Source organism: Salvelinus sp. IW2-2015, linkage group LG32 (assembly GCF_002910315.2).
Source record: "Salvelinus sp. IW2-2015 linkage group LG32, ASM291031v2, whole genome shotgun sequence".
NCBI lineage: Eukaryota > Metazoa > Chordata > Actinopteri > Salmoniformes > Salmonidae > Salvelinus > Salvelinus sp. IW2-2015.
Window position 1 is genome coordinate 19,862,015 of NC_036871.1, and position 16,833 is coordinate 19,878,847.

General features: G+C 42.2%; 1 protein-coding gene across 2 annotated transcripts in view; it reads left to right on the top strand.

Moving 5' to 3' along the window:
- Window positions 1-6,910: 6,910 nt before the first annotated feature.
- The window catches only part of tnr (tenascin R (restrictin, janusin)), a 55,204-nt gene continuing 45,281 nt past the window's right edge, over window positions 6,911-16,833 (top strand). For both annotated transcript variants that reach the window (XM_023977952.3, XM_023977953.3), the window contains exons 1-2: window positions 6,911-7,507; window positions 11,828-12,304. In XM_023977952.3, coding sequence (XP_023833720.1) covers window positions 6,958-7,507; window positions 11,828-12,304 — 1,027 coding nt within the window. In that variant the 5' untranslated portion in view covers window positions 6,911-6,957. The remainder of the gene's footprint in view (window positions 7,508-11,827; window positions 12,305-16,833) is intronic.

The window sequence follows — 16,833 nt, forward strand, 5'->3', positions numbered from 1 at the left end:
CATCAAAAGGCCTGTTTCCAAACTTCTATAGGTATATCAAAATATCCTATTAATCATAACCAGTCAAATCTTACCAGGTGAAAGTCAGGATGAAACAAAGCTTTATGAGTCAGCAAATGCAATGTCCATTATTTTGTTGTTAACATTCTTGTGTTGAGGTGTTTGATATTTATGACAGTCAACTCAATGTTCAACTTGTCTCTGAGCATATTTACACATCCTATTTTCTCTTCTCCTTGCAGTGTGTTATTTTTTCCACCTATCTGAGTTGACAGGTAACTTATCTTCAGTTGATCTTTACAAGGTGATTCTGAAAACCTCTCACGGACAGATTTCCATTTACTAGAGTGGAAGATAAGAGGCATAAACAGTAGTGGAGGATGCATACTGGAGGCTTGTACTTTGATATCATCCTTAGACTCTCAAAATACCATGTTGCACCATCCAAACAAAATCACTGCAGCACTGTGATGTGTGTAGAAACCTATTTTTTTTAATGATTGAATTAAATCCTAACCAGGTAAAAGKATTGATGTCTTCCTCTGGTTTGGCATCTAACTCAAACAGGCACAAACAAGAAAACACATCTATCTCCTCTTGATTCCGGTAGTTATTTCATCATTTCTCTGACACCTTGTGGTATTATGTTCTTGTGTTATGTTGCTCCATCATTTCATCCTGCCTTCATCTCTGACTCTTTCTCGTTGCACAAAGGCAGAGAGAAGACATTTCTTATATTTTCATGAAAGGCAGAACAATAACTGTCAGTTCTGGGCCACAAAAAACAGTCTCTTCTGAAAGAGGGAGATGAAAGGAGAAAATGACTTACCCTCTCTCGGGTGACGGAGACAAGACTGTTTCAAAAGGCTGGTTGGGTTGGAACAGAACAGTGCTGTATCCTAAGAGGGAAGAAGAAGATATTAGTGGTTGTCAAGCCACAGCACTGACATGTTATTTGATATTTTGCATAAGTGGGATTCACTGTCAGGTTAGCAAAGAAAAAGCAGTTACGAAAACATGGGTTCATTGGAATGAAATCGTGTCTGAATCATTAGCAGTCATTGGCTTATAGGGATTCCCAAATGCTTTAATGACAGCAATACTGCTGCAGGACCCAAGGGACAGAACTCAGTCCTTGAGTTAAAGAACATGCATCCTCTCAAAAGACACCTTGTGGATCACACATTCAATATTTTGTGTTATTGTGTTATTGTGTTATTTTAAACTTGGACAAAACAAATGTTCCTCACAACAACATTTGCATGAATGGAAAACAATACTGAGACATATATTTTGACATATTTTAAATATATGGTCTGAAACAATATATCACAAGAGAAGTAGTTCCTTTAAAAGCAGACCATCACCATGGTGCCCAGCATGCCTGCAGCCTCTGACCTGGTGGGGCAAATATGAAATTAAATTCTCCTGAATCATAGCGGCATGAACAAAGTGAGTCTTCAGCAGCATTTAAATGGACTGTGCCTGCGTCCCAAATGGCACCCTATTCCCTATATACTATGGGCCCTGCACTAAATAGGGTGCCATTTGGGATCCAGGCTGTGTTATGCTTTACTGTCCCTCCATTAAACAGGGAACCATTTGGTTGGTCATTATTCATGTTGTACCCCCTGAGCCCTCTGTATCTGCTGCAGCAGCTGGTCCCACAGCCTCTCCTCAGACAGATAGGAACAATGATAGCAGCTCAGAATTATGTTCTTGATCTTATCTTGTCTACCTTTTATCAAAGCACTAGGTAACATTCTTGCAGATAGCATATTTTAGCAGATGGCATGTTTCTTTCATTGCAATATAAGCCAAAATGTGACTTCTTGCTCACTCTGCACTATTAAGGCTACTGAGGACTGACGGGGTACTTCTTTTGTTCAGAAATATTGCATTTCCCTTGTAATTTGCAGAGAAGAAACTTCTCCAAATATTACTTTGTTGAGCTGTATTTATTTTTTAAACAATGTGATCAGGTAGTGATGACACGTGTCCTTATGTGAAAAAGGCCTAAGGACTGAGGAGAAATGGAGATCTTCAAACCTTTTAGGTCGCAGGTTCTGAAAATGAGCGGTGGCCAATGATCCTGAAAGACAAGGCAATTTGCCAAGTGCTACTGGAGTAATGATAATTGAATCTGAATGTTGCAATACAGAGATTTACAAGGTAGAGAGGGGCAGAGCGCCTGTGGAGGCTGGCTATTGGTACAGTGTGCATGTCTGGATGTTTGCACATTAACCTGTACAAATAGGGGTTACCAATTCACTTCCCAGGGCCTGTCTGGGCCTCTCTGTGGTGCGGCTAGCTAGAGCCTGCCCGAGCTCTGTAGCAACCCAGCTCACCCAGCTCCATCAGCGATTCAGCACCGTACACACAGACACCTCTTTATTCAGCAGTTCTGGTCTGAACCGATATACTGTGTGAAATAAAGGAGGACAGCTAGAGAGATTTCAAGAGAAAGATGGAGTTAAACAGAACCTAGGAGAATAGGGAGCAGCAGAATCGCAGCATCCCTCTGGTGCTCTGCCCCCCATGTTTTCCATTATGACACAGGACATTGGGTATGACGTGACACTGACAGTTAATATACTGTAGATTATTCTGGAAGGACCTAGTACAGTATGTTTAACAGGAAGTTTGACCTACTGACGGATCCAGGTAGTCACTAGTCCCCCAAGGCTCACTTGTCTTTGTAGAGAGAAAGTCCTCAAGGGGACATACAGTATATAAACACAATGTTGAGTACTGGGAGGAATAGAGATGAGAATGGAGAAGTGAGGAGTAGGGAGGAGAAGTGAGGAGTAGGGAGGAGAATGGAGGAGAAGTCAAAAGGCTTTAGGCCTCTGTTCCACTCAGATAAGCTGAGTTTATAAAGATATGCAGAGCGTCGCCTCAGAGTTACAACAAGGATGCTCTTCCCTGAGGGCTCTGTGAGACACTGTGATCTAGCGTGGCACATGGGAGGTTAGGAACATCAATGGTGCTCTCATATATAATGCAGCATGTGGTGTAATAGCTTGTGTAACCCCTCTTTAAGAACCACTCAGGGTAATGTCAGCTGAATGAGAAATGAAAGGAGATCGAAATGAGAGAAAAGTGTTGAATAGAACATTTTTACAAAAACATCTATTCCCAACAGATGTCAGATGAAATATTAACTCCTCAAGGAATGATTTACCTTTCTTTGAAGTTGATTAGAGGTAGCCTAGTAACGTTATTTATTTCTAACAATGATCTGGTCCTGGTGTTGTGCTGCATCCCATCCTTCATATTCCTTAAAACCTGAAGGCTTGAAGTGTGCTGTGCCTGAATTTGAGAGCAATCCATCTTTGTGCCTTTTTGTCTAATATAAAACCTTCCTGCAGGTCATTCAGAATGTCACTCATCATTACACACTGAAAGTATGCTACTGCACCATCTCTGCTATCTCCTTAATACAGCACGAGTAGGGCATCTACAGATTGAATGCTTAGCAGAACAATAGGATTGTGTGTTATGTTAGGGAAAGGTTCATGTATTTTTTGACCTACTCTAGCAGTAACACCGTGTAGCTTTCAGCATCTTAAACCTACACTGTCTTTTTATCCTACTGTATGACCCTCATTGACGAGCTCATTAGACAGTAAACACACTCAAGAGTCAGAGTAATAGGCCAATTTCACATAAAACACAAGAACAACTCAGGGTTTTGGTTATATTTACTGTTGAACAGACACTGGTGTAAGTTTCCATTTGCATCATAAACATTCATCCTCTATAAACACTTATGAGAACAATGCGCTACATGTGAAATGTCACTGTTAATACACTGTTACACAGGTATAACAACAACTAATGGAATTCTCAATTTCCAAATGTCCAGACATGCTATTCCACATGAGCTTTTGTCATACATGCTCCTCGTCCTGACATTTCAATCAAGCCAGCCAGTCTACTATCTGTTCTCTGTGAGAATTAAGGTGAAAAGTGCTATTGGCCGTCAACAGACAGGAGTTATTGCATGGTTCGGCTTGATGGTAATGTTATGTTAATACCAAGGTGAAAGCAAATGTTGTTGATATAAAGGGAGGCTCAGTATATTTGTTATTGGAATGGCTGCTTAAAATGTGTGACAACATTTGTGTTTTCATTATTGCCTGTGATGATACTCAGCTTTTGTTCCTCTATGATATGTGGTGAGGAGTGGAGAATTTATCTCCAGTGAAAGTGAAGTCCTCTACTGTATAGACTCTCTCTAGTCATCCCTCTTCACTGTCTTCACTGCAACTTTATGAGAAAAGTCATCTTTTTAAACCTCTCTCCCTCTACATCATTWAGACAAAACCTGATTCTGTGCATAATTGGAGCATCTCTTCTCTTGTATCATCTCCAGCCTGAGCCATAAAAAGAAAGCTTTGGATGGAAGGGATATTCAGCTTTATGACTATAGTCTCTGAAAGAACAGAAGTTAAGGGGGAATGTATATGGCTCAGATCAAAACCCAAGGTTTTACAACTCTTTTTAGAACATGCTTTTAGGCATGCTTTTGGGTGTACAATGAAATTGAAATGGCTTTCTTCGTGAATTATCTGCCTGCCCACGTCATGTTCAGAAATAGACACCTATTGATTTCTGCCCAATGCTTGTCAATGGCATTCCAAAGCTGCCGATGCTTACGAGTGTCCTGTCAGAGGGTTTTGTCAGAGGGTTATACCCAAATGTGTATATGTAAAGTACAATTCGTAAATGTTTTATATTGTTTCTGGCAGCCAGTTTTATAGGGTTTATGATCATCAACTTTGAACAGAATTGCTTTATGCCTCAGGGAGTTTTTGATCATGCCAGATAGCAGGGGGTCGGCCCGGGAGAACCAATTCACATTCAAYTTCCCAAGAAAATGACCAGTTTCAATAAAACTGACACTATTGTTCTCTGGTCATCTACCTTAGCAGGTACACTACTCATTTTTATACTACTAGTCATTACAGGGTACAGCTTAAAATGGCAATGTGCCATAGTAGCCCCAAACTAATTTCATGACTTGTCAACGTGCTCCCAGCTCCCATAATGCCTCCTCACTTCCACCCGTCCAGCGGTAGGCGGCCCAATGGACGGATTGTGAGCCTCTACGCCGTCAGTTCTCATTACGGTCAAGTCAGGAGGATGACCAGTAAGTGCATCCAGGGCAGAAATGTGTGTTAAAACACCCTGCCCTTGAACAGTAAATTGAAATAGTCGTTGCTGTTGCCCCCGATCCTTTGATCCTCATCCTCCTCTTTGTCGCTTCTAATTGAGAGGCGTCCTAATTGAGGCCTGACAACAGGCCTTGATAAAACACATCTGTCTCCAAACACTGTGGCCCCACTGCAATTGCAGAAACCTAAAGGCCTGAGGAAAACGTCCTATGAATATCGAATCTCTATCCAACTTCAACAAATGCAGCCCATAGTCTCAATGCCCCTGATTCCTGAGCTGGAGCGCAGGGCAATGGGGGCATGTTGGTGTATCTCAGTTGCTGTGGCATAGAGGAGCAAGACCATTATACAAGTCCCTGTGTGTGTGGTTGAGAGTGAGTCAGAGAGCCATTCCGGGCCATTAATTGAATATGCCATTTTGACTTTAGGACTGCATGTACCACGTTTTCACTTTAATCAAAGGGACCCTGCACTACTTAATGGGTGTGAAAATAATGTTCCAGTTGGGTTTGTCCATTTGATTTCTTTCTCATCTTTCTGGTTCTCATTTATTTGGTGGATTTGCTGGTTAAATGGCTTGCATCGTGTCAAACGGGATCTTTTCGCATGAGGAGAGGTGGGAACATTTCCCATTCTCTACAGGTGGGGGGAGGTTTAATAATGTACCCGTTCCCAAGGCCAAAGCTGTATATAAAGGTATAGCAGGCGAGCCTGATATGTTACAGTACGTCACACAGTATATTTGAACATGCAGGATCTCCCGCCTCTCAAATCCCTGGAGTGACTTACACACCTCTTTAGTTGTGTAATGACCATTTCAGTTCAGCATCAGCACACATGGACCACATCTGTTGTGTGCTCTCACCTTGAGGCTGTAGCGTGGTCATAAGTAACCTTAAAAGATTTGTAGTAAAGACAAAGAACCAAAGATCATACCTGTGGTTGGTTTCAAAKATGTAGTCAAGGGGAATTGCCCTGATTTGTGATACAAAACAAGGAAATAACATGAAAGGTTGACTTCCCTTTCACTTCACAAAGGGGCTTTCGTCAACAACAAAAAATAACAAGAACATTTTCAGTATCAGATACAAACTTTTGAAAAKGCTCTGTAGGCTTCTTGGCATGCTGTGTTTGACCTCCTACAGATACATCTTTGAGACATAACCTTACATACTGTCCTGATTTGTGTCCTCGTACAAAGTAATTATTTCTCCATGAACTGATACTAAGCGTGTGTCGTATAGTGTACGTCTCACATTTTTATTCTGCTGATTGAGCTTTGAGAAAATCCCTCCGTCTAGTCTAACAGAGATGGAAAAATGTAATCGCAGATAATCACTTTCTGACCACAGGCTTTTCTAGACAGGAATCAGTCCCTCAATATGATTCATTCTGTAGTTTGTTCCTGTCCTCAAGCCCAGTTGCTGGAGAGAGAGGATTACAGTGGAAGGAAAAATCACTAAAGCCAGGCTCTATTGAATCCATATCAACATGTTCTATGTGCTCAATATTTCAACATCCCTCCCCTGTGAGAAAGATCAAATATTTGGTGTTGTGTGCAGAAATACGTATATTTAAGGATTCGAAACGTCCCATAAGCATCCAGTTATTTTCCAAGGCAATTATTCTTTCACAATAGATCAAATACTATTTTCCATTTCGCCAACCCACTGCTCAACTACCACCACTCAACTACCACCATCTCTCTCTCCTCTATAGATCCTATCAGAAGTCTGCCGGAAGTTACGGTGGTGTCAGGAGAGCCCTAGCTAGGCCCATGGTTCTAACGCTGTGGTGTTTCACCATGGCCCCTGCACGTGGCTGGCTGCTGGGCCTGGCTCTGGCTTTCCTCCTTCTGGAGTCCCAGGCTGCTCCATCCCTATCCGGTGAGGAGCAAAAGCTGGTCCGGATCACCAGGGTCAGACGACAGGCCCCTCCAGGTGGCCCCACCAGCCCACTTAACAACCAGACAATCAAGGAGCAGCCCATGGTCTTCAACCATGTGTACAACATCAATGTTCCCCTGGAGTCTCTGTGCTCTGTGGATCTTGAATCAGCAGCGCCTCCACCCAGTCAGGCCTCCAGGGGAGCAATGTCCAGTGGGGGTGGGGAGGACCCCACAGAGTTCACAGAGCAGACAGTGGACACAGACAGCCAGGTCACCTTCACCCACCGCATCAACATCCCCAAACAGGCCTGCGCCTGTCCCGCAGCCAACACCATGCAGCAGCTGGCCACCCGCATCGAGATGCTGGAGAGAGAGGTGTCGCTGCTCAGAGTCCAGTGCAGCTCTGGCAACTGTGGCTGTGAGGAGAGTTCAGCCATGGGTAAGTAGGGAATAATAGTACAGCTTGACACTATTATTAGAGTTACTGTACCCTGGTCATAGGCTACTTTGAGGCCAATGTGGAATGTTACGTTTTCATTTATTCAGTTACTGAGCATCTTGGTTCAAGAAAATAGCACGAGGATATAAAGCCTGGGGGTTTGCGATTTGTTATTTTATTAGGATCCTCATTAGCTGTTCTAAAAGCAGCGGTTACTTTTCCTGGGGTCCACACAACACATAAAACATGACACAATAGACAACAACAATAGACAAGAAGAGCTCAAGGACAGAGCTACATTAATTTAAAAGAAGAATATAGAAATAAAAAAGGTCCTGTAATCACAAAATACTAAGACAGAGACCTATACTATATGCCTACATTCAGTCATATACAGTATATCAATTTCATTCTTGCATACAGTTCCAGTCAAACGTTTGGACACCTACTCATTTCAGGGTTTTTCTTTATTTGAAAATATGTTCTAAATTGTAGAATAACAGTCAACATTATGAAATAACACATATGGAATCATGTAGTAACCAAAAAAGTCTAAATATATTTTATATTTGAGATTCTTCAAAGTAGCCACCCTTCGCCTTGATGACAGCTTTGCACACTCTTGGCATTCTCTCAACCAGCTGCATGAGGTAGTCACCTGGAATGCATTTCAATTAACAGGTGTGCCTTGTTAAAAGTTTATTTGGGGAATTTCTTTCCTTCTTAATGCATTTGAGCCTGTCAGTTGTGTTGTGACAAGGTAGGGGTGGTATACAGAAGATAGTTATATTTGGAAAAAGACCAAGTCCATATTATGGCAAGAATAGCTCAAATATGCAAAGAGAAACGACAGTCCATCATTACATTAAGACATGAAGGTCAGGCAATTCGTAAAATGTCAAGAGCTTTTTAAGTTTCTTCAAGTGCAGTCGCAAAACCCATCAAGTGCTATGATGAAACTGTCTCTCATGAGGACCGCCACAGGAAAGGAAAACCCAGCGTTACTTCTGCTGCAGAGGATAAGTTCATCAGAGTTAACTGCACCTCAGATTTCAGCCCAAATAAATGCTTCACAGAGTTCAAGTAACAGACACATCAAGTAACAGAATAGTCAACTGTTCAGAGGAGACTGTGTGAATCAGGCCTTCATGGTMGAATTGCTGCAAAGAAATCACTACTAAAGGACACCAATAATAAGAAGAGAATTGCTTGGGCCAAGAAACATGATCAATGGACATTAGACCAGTTGAAATCTGTCCTTGGTCTGATGAGTCCAAATGTGAGATTTTTGGTTCCAACCGCCATGTCTCTGTGAGACGCAGAATAGGTGAACGGATGATCTCCGCATGTGTGATTCCCACCTTGAAAGATGGAGGAGGACGTGTGATGGTGTGGGGGTGCTTTGCTGCTGACACTGTCTGTGATTTATTTAGAATTCAAGGCACACTTAACCAGCATGGCAACCACCGCATTCTGCAGCGATACACCTTCCCATCTGGTTTGCTCTTAGTGGGACTTTCATTTGCTTTTCAACAGGACAACGACCCAAAATACACCTCCAGGCTGTGTAAGGGCTATTTTAGCAAGGAGAGTGATGGAGAGCTGCATCAGATGACCTGGCCTCCACAATCACCCAACCTCAACCCAATTGACATGGTTTGGGATGAGTTGGACCGTAGAGTGAAGGAAAAGCAGCCAACAAGTGCTCAGCATATGTGGGAACTCCTTCAAGACTGTTGTAAAAGCATTCCAGGTGAAGCTGGTTGAGAGAATTCCAAGAGTGTGCAAAGCTGTCATCAAGGCAAATGGTGGCTACTTTGAAGAATATCACATATAACATTGTTTAACACTTTTTTGGTTACTATATGATTCCATATATGTTATTTCATAGTTATAATGTCATCACAATTATTATACAATGTAGAAATTAGCTCAAATAAAGAAAAACCYGTGAATGAGTAGGTGTGTCCAAACTTTTAACTGGTACTTTACATACATATCAGTTGACATAGGCTATACATACAAGTTATTTAGGTCAGATAGCGAAGGGGTGTCATGCAGTGAGGTGTTGTTTAAATTTTGGGGGGACAAATTTGGCTGTTTGCTTGTGTAATTTGAAATGGGAGTTCCATGTAACCACGACTCTATAAAATACTGTGTGTTGCCTTAAATTTGTTTTGGACTTGATGACTGTGAAAACACCCCTGGTGGCATGTCTTGTGGGGTAAGTATGTCTGTCAGAGCTATGTAAGTTTATTATACTATATTATTATACTGACGATTTCGTATTTTTAACACTATAATATTTCCATCTGATTCKATTAAAGGTGGAGTTGAATTAGTGTTTTTCCCCATAATGTCCTTTAAAGTATTCCAAAGCTTTTTATCATCTCAGTTTCATAATACAATTTCTTGTTATTTTTGTTCAGTTTAGTCACATAATTTCTAAATGTACAATATGTCTGCTAATCAGATGTGCAGCCTGGCATATTTTCCACTCCCTTTGCCTCATTTCTCTCAACAAAACAGCTTTTGAATTCCTCATCTATCCAGGGGGCCTTAACAAACAATGAGTCATACAGACGTTTCTGGGACGTCACAAAATGGTCACCTAAAGTCGTCAGAACGTTGTCATGGCCCCCTGAAGTTTTTGTCTTGTTCCTTATTGGCCCCGGGAAATTATTGGCCCCGGTATTTTCATAGGATGCTATGTCATGGTCCCCTGAAGGTTCTTGGAATGTTGTGTCATGGTCCACTGGAGGTTTTGTCTAGTTCTCGGTTTGTCACGGGGACACTTTTGGGACGTTGTGTCATGGTCCCCTGGAGGTTTTGTCTAATTAATTTGTCCTGGGGACGACCTCAATTAAATTTTTGGGACTTTCTTGTGATGTTGTGTCATGGTCCCCTGAACATTCTTAGGGCGTTGTGTCATGGTCCCCTGGATGTTTTTGTCTATTTTCCGGTTTGTCCCAGGGACGTCACCTGATGGTCGCAAAGAMACGTTCTCCGGTTGGTCATGGGGACGTTTTTAGAATGTTGTGCCATGGTTCTCTGGACGTTTTGTCTAGTTCCCGGTTGTTCCCTGAGGACATTTTTAGGACTTTCTTGGGATGTTGTGTCATGGTCCCCTGAATGTTCTTGGGATGTTGTGTCATGGCCCCCTTGATGTTTTTGTCTAGTTCCCAGTTTGTYCCAGGGACATCACCTGGTGGTTAGAAAGATATTTTATGAATCCCAGGTGGGGTCATATTGAAAAGGCAGTATTAAGTGATTATGTCAAATGTTGTTATTGATGAAAGAGTGTACCACTTACCTTAAAACCCCCATACCATTACTTTACTTATAATGGTTTGGGACACCTGGGACCATCAAGTGACAAAAACCTCCAGCGGACCATGACACAATGTCCTAAGAACGCTCAGGGGACCTTCGGGGGACCATGACACAAAGTTCAAAGAACATCGTAAAAACATCTTCGGGGATGTCCCCGGGACAACGGGGACCTGACAAAACCACACGAATGTTCAGGGGACCTTTAGGGGACCATCACACATCGTCCAAATAAATGTCTTAAAAAGGTCCCCGGGACAAACAGGGAACTATAAAAAGGTCCCCCAGAGAATGTTCCCTTCGGACCATCACGTGGAACCATCACGTGACATCCGAAAGACTAGTAAAAGAGAACGTCCTAATAAGGTCCTGACATGGTCCTGACAGGGTCTTCAGCGAAGTCCTGGTAACTTACAGGGAACTAGACAAAGGTCCCCCAGCGAACATTCCCTTGGGACCATCAAGCAACGTTCTTAGAATGTTTAAGAACGTCAGTGGGATAACGTCGCGCCAAAACCCTTAAGGGACCTCATAGGAACATCACCGAAAGTCCTCAGGACGTCTCCTGTTTGCTGGGCAGTTTTTTAATAGATGCATGCTTATTGATAACAGGAAGAAACAATTTCATAAATGCATCAAGTGCACATCAACAAAAAAACAAATCAGACCAACAAACCTTTTTTGCATCTTCAACATAGGAATCACTACAAAACCCTTTGTCTGAAAATCTTATACACTATTTTAGGCACAGCCTTTGAAACATTGGCTTTTCTAGATATAGCCACTATATTATGATCACGACATACAATGGGTGTGGACACAGCTTGAGAACAATGTTATACAGCGTTTCTAAAGTTCATAGGTTTATTTTACACTGTTACACTGTTACATTTTTAAAAAATGTACACTGACGATACAGACGATGTTAGCATTAGTAAACCATACAGTATATTTAGTGATGTGATTTTGAGTCTTTCTTTCTTCCTCTAGGTCGCCTGGACTTCATCCCCCAGTGCAGTGGCCACGGCAGCTTCAACATGGACCTGTGTGGCTGTGTGTGTGAGTACGGCTGGACGGGCAAGAACTGCTCTGAGCCTCGCTGCCCAGACGACTGCTCCGGACAGGGAGAGTGTATGGAGGGCGAGTGTGTCTGTGACCGCGACTTCGGAGGGGACAACTGCTCGGAGCCCCGCTGCCCGGAGGACTGCTCCGGTCGAGGGCTGTGCATGGACGGGGAGTGTATATGTGAGGAGAATTTCACTGGAGAGGACTGTACGCTTGGTCGCTGCCTCAATGACTGCTCTGACCAGGGCCTGTGCACCAATGGGACCTGCCAGTGTCGCCCGGGATACGTGGGAGAAGACTGCTCCTTGGCCTACTGCGCCAACAACTGCAGTCAGAAGGGCATCTGTAAGGAGGGCTTCTGTGCCTGCCAAGAGGGCTTTGCTGGAGACGACTGCTCTTTAGGTGAGAGAAAGGGAACAACAGGAAAACATACAGTAGCTCCTCTGAGAGAATTATTTACCTTTATAATTTTGCCATTGTTGTTTCTTAGGTTGGATATATGGGTGCATATTTGGTTATATGAGACAAGCATTAGCCTAATATGCTGACTAGAACGGGCATGCACRTGAGTCCGCTTGAATGTTGATTTTGTCTATCCACACCAGACACGATCAGGACACATTTTTTTTACATTTACATTTTAGTCATTTAGCAGACGCTCTTATCCAGAGCGACTTACAGTAGAGTGCATACATTTTATTACATTTTACATACTGACAAAGATATCCCTACTGGCCAAACCCTCCCTAACCCGGACGACGCTATGCCAATTGTGCGTCGCCCCACGGACCTCCCGGTTGCRGCCGGCTGCGACAGAGCCTGGGCGTGAACCCAGAGACTCTGGTGGCGCAGCTAGCACTGCGATGCAGTGCCCTAGACCACTGCGCCACCCGGGAGATACACAGGTTGAAATATCAAAACGAACTCTGAATCAACTATATTCATTTGGTGACAGGTCGAATATTCACAGAGGTTATGGTAAGAAGTTGTCTCAGTCTGCATTTGGTTCTTTGGGGATATCTAAGCCTGCGTATCTGACAAATRTTTCCAAGAATTATGTTTTTACAGATAATAGCAATATTCTCCATGCAATAGCAGCTGAATCCACAGATCTTGCCCTACAAAACAGTAGTCAAACACCTCTTGCAGCCCCTCTGTGCTTCAAATAGTAGCTATAACGTTGGTGATGGCTTGCTGTGTAACAGCATTCATTTGTCAAAAGTCACATTAACTGAAGCAATATCTGAATCACACTAGCCTGGATTCATAGCTAGTTCTCAGAAAAAGGCTGCTGATTCCCACTGAGGTAACGCAGTTTCTCCCCCTCCCACCACTCCCCATATCCCGGTGCGCCAGTACTGATTCCTCCTATTGCTATAGACATCTGTCATCTCACAAGTGAAATGAAAAAGAGCCTATACTACCTATACTCTACCTCATTTTCAGCAGAACCTCCTGGATCTAAAATTGCTTATTTCTTTGCAATTAGAGGTAAAATAGCAGAGGCGCGTGTGGGAGAGGTTGCGGAATGCAAAAAGAGGCCATTCAATTACCAGCGCTTATTCAGGACTCATAGGGTGGCCTGCATTGTAAGTGTTTCATATTATCAAAGTAGAAAAATCAGGATATGCTTTTGTAGCCCCATTTTCTCCTACTATGAAAATAATGAGACTATGGAATTTAAATGAGGCATTTGGCGATGTGAAAATGTAAAAACAAAGCAGCTGCATTCACATGATGAGTTTACCTATCATCATCCTAATTGCCTTAACATCACTATCATTCATAATTCTAGTCATTATGACTCCACCACTTTCCTAAAATGTCTCACATTGGAAAATGATTATGCATGACTAAAAGGTTTTCACAATTGTTTTTAACCCCCCAAAACAAATATACAGTTGAAGTCGGAMGTTTACATAAACAAGGTTTAATGACTCCAACCTAAGTGTTTCAACCACTCCACAAATGTCTTGTTAACAAACTATAGTTTTGGCAAGTCGGTTAGGACATTTACTTTGTGCATGACACAAGTCATTTTTCCAACAATTGTTTACAGACAGATTATTTAACTAATAATTCACTGTATCACAAATCCAGTGAGTCAGAAGTTTACATACACTAAGTTGACTGTGCCTTCAAACAGCTTGGAAAATTCCAGAAAATGATGTCATGGATTTAGAAGCTTCTGGCTAATTTACATAATTTGAGTCAATTGGATGTGTACCTGTGGATGTATTTCAAGGCCTACCTACAAACTCAGTGCCTCTTTGCTTGACATCATAGGAAAATCAAAAGAAATCAGCCAAGACCTCACAACAAAAATTGTAGACCTCCACAAGTCTGGTTCATCCTTGGGAGCAATTTCCAAATGCCTGAAGGTACCACGTTCATTTGTAAAAACAATAGTACGCAAGTATAAACACCATGGGACCACGCAGCAGTCATACCACTCAGGAAGGAGACGCGTTTTGTCTCCTAGAGATGAACCTACTTTGGTGCAAAAAGTGCAAATCAATCCGAGAACAACAGCAAAGGACCTTGTGTAGATGCTGGAGGGAACAGGTACAAACATATCTATATCCACAGTAAAACAAGTCCTATATCGACATAACCTGAAAGGCCGCTCAGCAAGGAAGAAGCCACTGCTCCAAAACCGCCATAAAAAAAGCTAGACTATGGTTTGCAACTGCACATGGGGACAAAGATCATACTTTTTGGAGAAATGTCCTCTGGTCTAATGAAACAAAAATAGAACTGTTTGGCCATAATGAMCATCGTTATGTTTGGACGAAAAAGGGGGATGCTTGCAAGCCAAAGAACACCATCCCAACCGTGAAGCACGGGGGTGGCAGCATCATGTTGTGGGTGTGCTTTGCTGCAAGAGGGACTGGTGCACTTCACAAAATAGATGGCATCATTAGGTAGGAAAATTATGTGGATATATTGAAGCAACATCTCAAGACATCAGTCAGGAAGTTAAAGCTTGGTCGCAATTGGGTCTTCCAAATGGACAATGACCCCAAGCATACTTCCAAAGTTGTGGCAAAATGGCTTAAGGACAACAAAGTCAAGGTATTGGAGTGGCCATCACAAAGCCCTGACCTCAATCCTATAGAAAATGTGTGGGCAGAACTGAAAAAGCATGTGCGAGCAAGGAGGCCTACAAACCCGACTCAGTTATACCAGCTCTGTCAGGAGGAATGGGCCAAAATTCACCCAACTTATTGTGGGAAGCTTGTGGAAGGCTACCTGAAACGTTTGACCCAAGTTAAACAATTTAAAGGCAATGCTACCAAATACTGATTGAGTGTACGTAAACTTCTGACCCACTGGGAATGTGATGAAAGAAATAAATGCTGAAATAAATCATTCTCTCTACTATTATTCTGACATTTCACATTCTTAAAATAAAGTGGTGATCCTAACTGACCTAAGACATGGAATTTTTACTAGGATTAAATGTCAGGAATTGTTAAGAACTGGGTTTAAATGTATTTGGCTAAGGTGTATGTAAACTTTAGACTTCAACTGTACCTAATGCAAATGGTTTTGAAGTTTGTGCCAGAGAAATACTGTATAGGAGCTCTCACTAGTAGTCAGGTGGTTGCATGTGAGCCTGTCAATCCTGTCCCCTCCTCTTGTTAACAGAGTTGTTCACTGACTGACAGACATTTTCAGCCAGAGAGAACACATCAATGACCTTGCCTTTCCAGAATGCCCCACAGAAATAGAACCAACAATTTTGACTTCAAACATTCTTTGACAAAACCTACACTTTCAACTTTCATACAGTAGCTCAGCTGCATTAAATAGACAATTGATTTTTCTACTCAGTCTTCATGACACCTGCATTTTGTATCACCCTTTTCCATTATTGCTCAACTGAAATGAGTGATGGAAGAGAATATGAATTTGGAATCGATAGCTCAATCTACCAGAGGTAGAAGTAGCTTTGCTTAGCCTCCTCCGGAGCCACACGTCTTCACTGTGTCCTCATTAATGTATTCACTCCAAAAAGCATAGCTAACTTCAATGTTGTGTGTCATTTTTAGGATAACCTCATTACAGCAGTTTAAACAATGCAACAATCTTCCATAATGTTGTGTAATACGATGACCTCTGGCCTATTTAGAATTTCTGATAAACAGTCCCAAAACACTAAACTCTAATTACGCTTTCATAAGTTATTCGCTGCCCCGTAAAAAGAAGATCAGTCAAGCAGCGAGTCTGTTTGCTGTGAGCAATAATAAGTGAAATGGATGGAAACAGAAAACAGTGATGTGATGTGGTACTCAGCTGTGCTGTGGGGCATTGGCCTCATCATGCCAGAGTCCTGACCCTCCTGACCCTCAGTGTAGCGCAGTGCAGCGGTACAATGGTTCACTCCCATCCTCCCTCTGCTGATCCATCCAAATCAAATCAAATTGTATTTGTCACATGCAGCGAATACAACTGTGAAATGCTTACTTGCAAGCCCTTTCCCAACAATGTAGAGTTAAAAAGTAAGAACATTTTGCTAAATAAAAAAGGAAATAGTAACACAATAAAATAACAATAACGAGGTTATATACAAGGAGTTCTAATACCTAGTCAATATGCAGCGGTACGAGGTAGTTAAGGTAATTGAGGTAATATATCCATGTAGGTAGGGGTAAAAGTGACTAGGCAATCAGGATAGATAAAAAACAGAGTAGCAGCAGCGTAGGTGAAAAGTGTGAAAGAGTGTGAAACTGTGTGTGTGCGTGCCTGCGTGTGTGTGTGGGGCGTTAATATGTATGTGTGTGTGTGTGTTTGGTGTGTGTGAGCATATGTAGTGTGTGTGAGTGTATTGGAGTATCAGTGTAGTATGTGTAAGTGGGTGGGTAGAGTCCAGTGCATAGACCCAGTGGAAGGGGGTCAATGCAAATTGTCCGGATAGCCGTTTGTTT